General features: G+C 32.7%; 1 protein-coding gene and 1 long non-coding RNA gene across 2 annotated transcripts; one reads left to right on the top strand and one right to left on the bottom strand.

The window, feature by feature from the left end:
* The first annotated feature begins 6 nt into the window (after positions 1-6).
* LOC122528269 lies at positions 7-768 on the top strand. Its single transcript, XR_006306523.1, has 2 exons — positions 7-457; positions 574-768. It is a non-coding gene; the product is annotated as an uncharacterized LOC122528269 (long non-coding RNA).
* On the bottom strand, positions 241-1,460 carry LOC122528264 (diacylglycerol O-acyltransferase 1-like). The gene is made up of 2 exons (XM_043653223.1): positions 1,365-1,460; positions 241-908 (listed from the first exon to the last, which is right to left on the bottom strand). Exons 1-2 carry the CDS (start codon positions 1,403-1,405, stop codon positions 626-628), a joined length of 324 nt encoding a protein of 107 aa, XP_043509158.1. The 5' UTR covers positions 1,406-1,460; the 3' UTR covers positions 241-625.
* Positions 1,461-1,466: the final 6 nt, after the last annotated feature.

The raw sequence follows: 1,466 nt of genomic DNA, 5'->3' as shown, positions 1-1,466 counted from the left end.
CCGAAAGTAGAAATCTATGTACTGATATCTATGTACCGATATCTACTGCATTTGTAATGACAATGGAAGAAATTTTGAAAGAATAAGGAAATAATATTGCTGATATTACCGCTTGATACGATGTTCCACGATTTTATACTTTCTTGGCAATATTCTGATTATTAGATAATACGAAACTATCGCATGTTGGTGAGTACATTTTCTTCTGTACAGACTTTTAAACCAGATTTTATTGCTTGCGTGTGGAGAAAAGCTATGTAGTAGGTTAGTACTTAAACGTTGTGTGCGTGAAAACGTGCTCTACCACTTCATATTACATGAATTACAGAAGCACCATACGATAAAAGTTTATTTAATACACAGTCAAAACAAAAATGTTTGTTTTTAAATTTCGGATTGGACTGTCGACTTGTATTTGAACAAGCTAGTTTAAATATAATTTGTAGTGATAGCAGTGGTACGTAATTCTACATATAGCTAATGTTAAAATTATATTGTCGTTGTACGTTGTTAGCAAGACATATAGATCCATGTTACATATTAATGAAGCGAGTAATAATTAATTAATTGTAGTTTTAGTATGAATAATTTCTTTCAAGATGATTTCCGCAAAAGTTTCCAAATATTACGCACTAAGGATGCGAAAGTAATCACGCATGAGCGGTGTCCTGAAATGTTTCTCCAGTGCGACTACTGTAATGTCGATACCAGGGAACAATTCTCTGTAACCGGCGCAATCTGTACCAAAAGCAAAATAAACTCCCGCTGAAAACATCCCATGTGGGAAATTGCAGAACAAATACAACTTGTTGGGATTCAGATCGGTAGTTTTTACTAATTTTATGGGGAAGTAGTTGCAGGAATAGCGGTTCAGTGCAGATGTTCTCCACCATTGCTTGAATTGTGCCCTGTGAACGTAGAAATTCAACTGGTTAAGTATAATCTAACGCATTTCCCAGAGAAATCATACTGTTAGATCACTTAATTAGTTAATGCATGTGTGATATTATTTTGAATAAATTAAGTTTGAATTACATGTAGTTTCTTTGAGATGATTTGGCAATAAGGATATTAATATTAATAACTATATAGACATTCAGCAAGACATCATGTACGTTTTGATATTCTGTTAAGGGTATGCATCGAAAGAAAATATATCTTCAGAATCGAAAGAGAAAATACGACAATGCTTAAACTTGACTGGAACAATATAAACGACATTCTGACAAAAATATCCAAATTCCACTCCTTTCTATCAAACGTACTCCTCTTTTCTTCAATTACACGTATTGAAATAATAATACAGGAAGAAATTATATAAATATTATTTTTTCAATTGGCATCACAAGCGTAATTATAAATACCTTATTCCGCCTACATTGCACAAATAATTATCGTAGTACATCCAGAAGAAGTAGAGCAACACGACGTAACGAAGGGTTTCCGAATAAAAGAAAAGATATATT

Source organism: Frieseomelitta varia, unplaced genomic scaffold (assembly GCF_011392965.1).
Source record: "Frieseomelitta varia isolate USP_RPSP 00005682 unplaced genomic scaffold, Fvar_1.2 scaffold_1065, whole genome shotgun sequence".
Taxonomy (NCBI): Eukaryota; Metazoa; Arthropoda; class Insecta; order Hymenoptera; family Apidae; genus Frieseomelitta; species Frieseomelitta varia.
The sequence above is the reverse complement of the archived record's forward strand: the minus strand, read 5'-3'. Positions and strand labels throughout refer to the sequence as shown.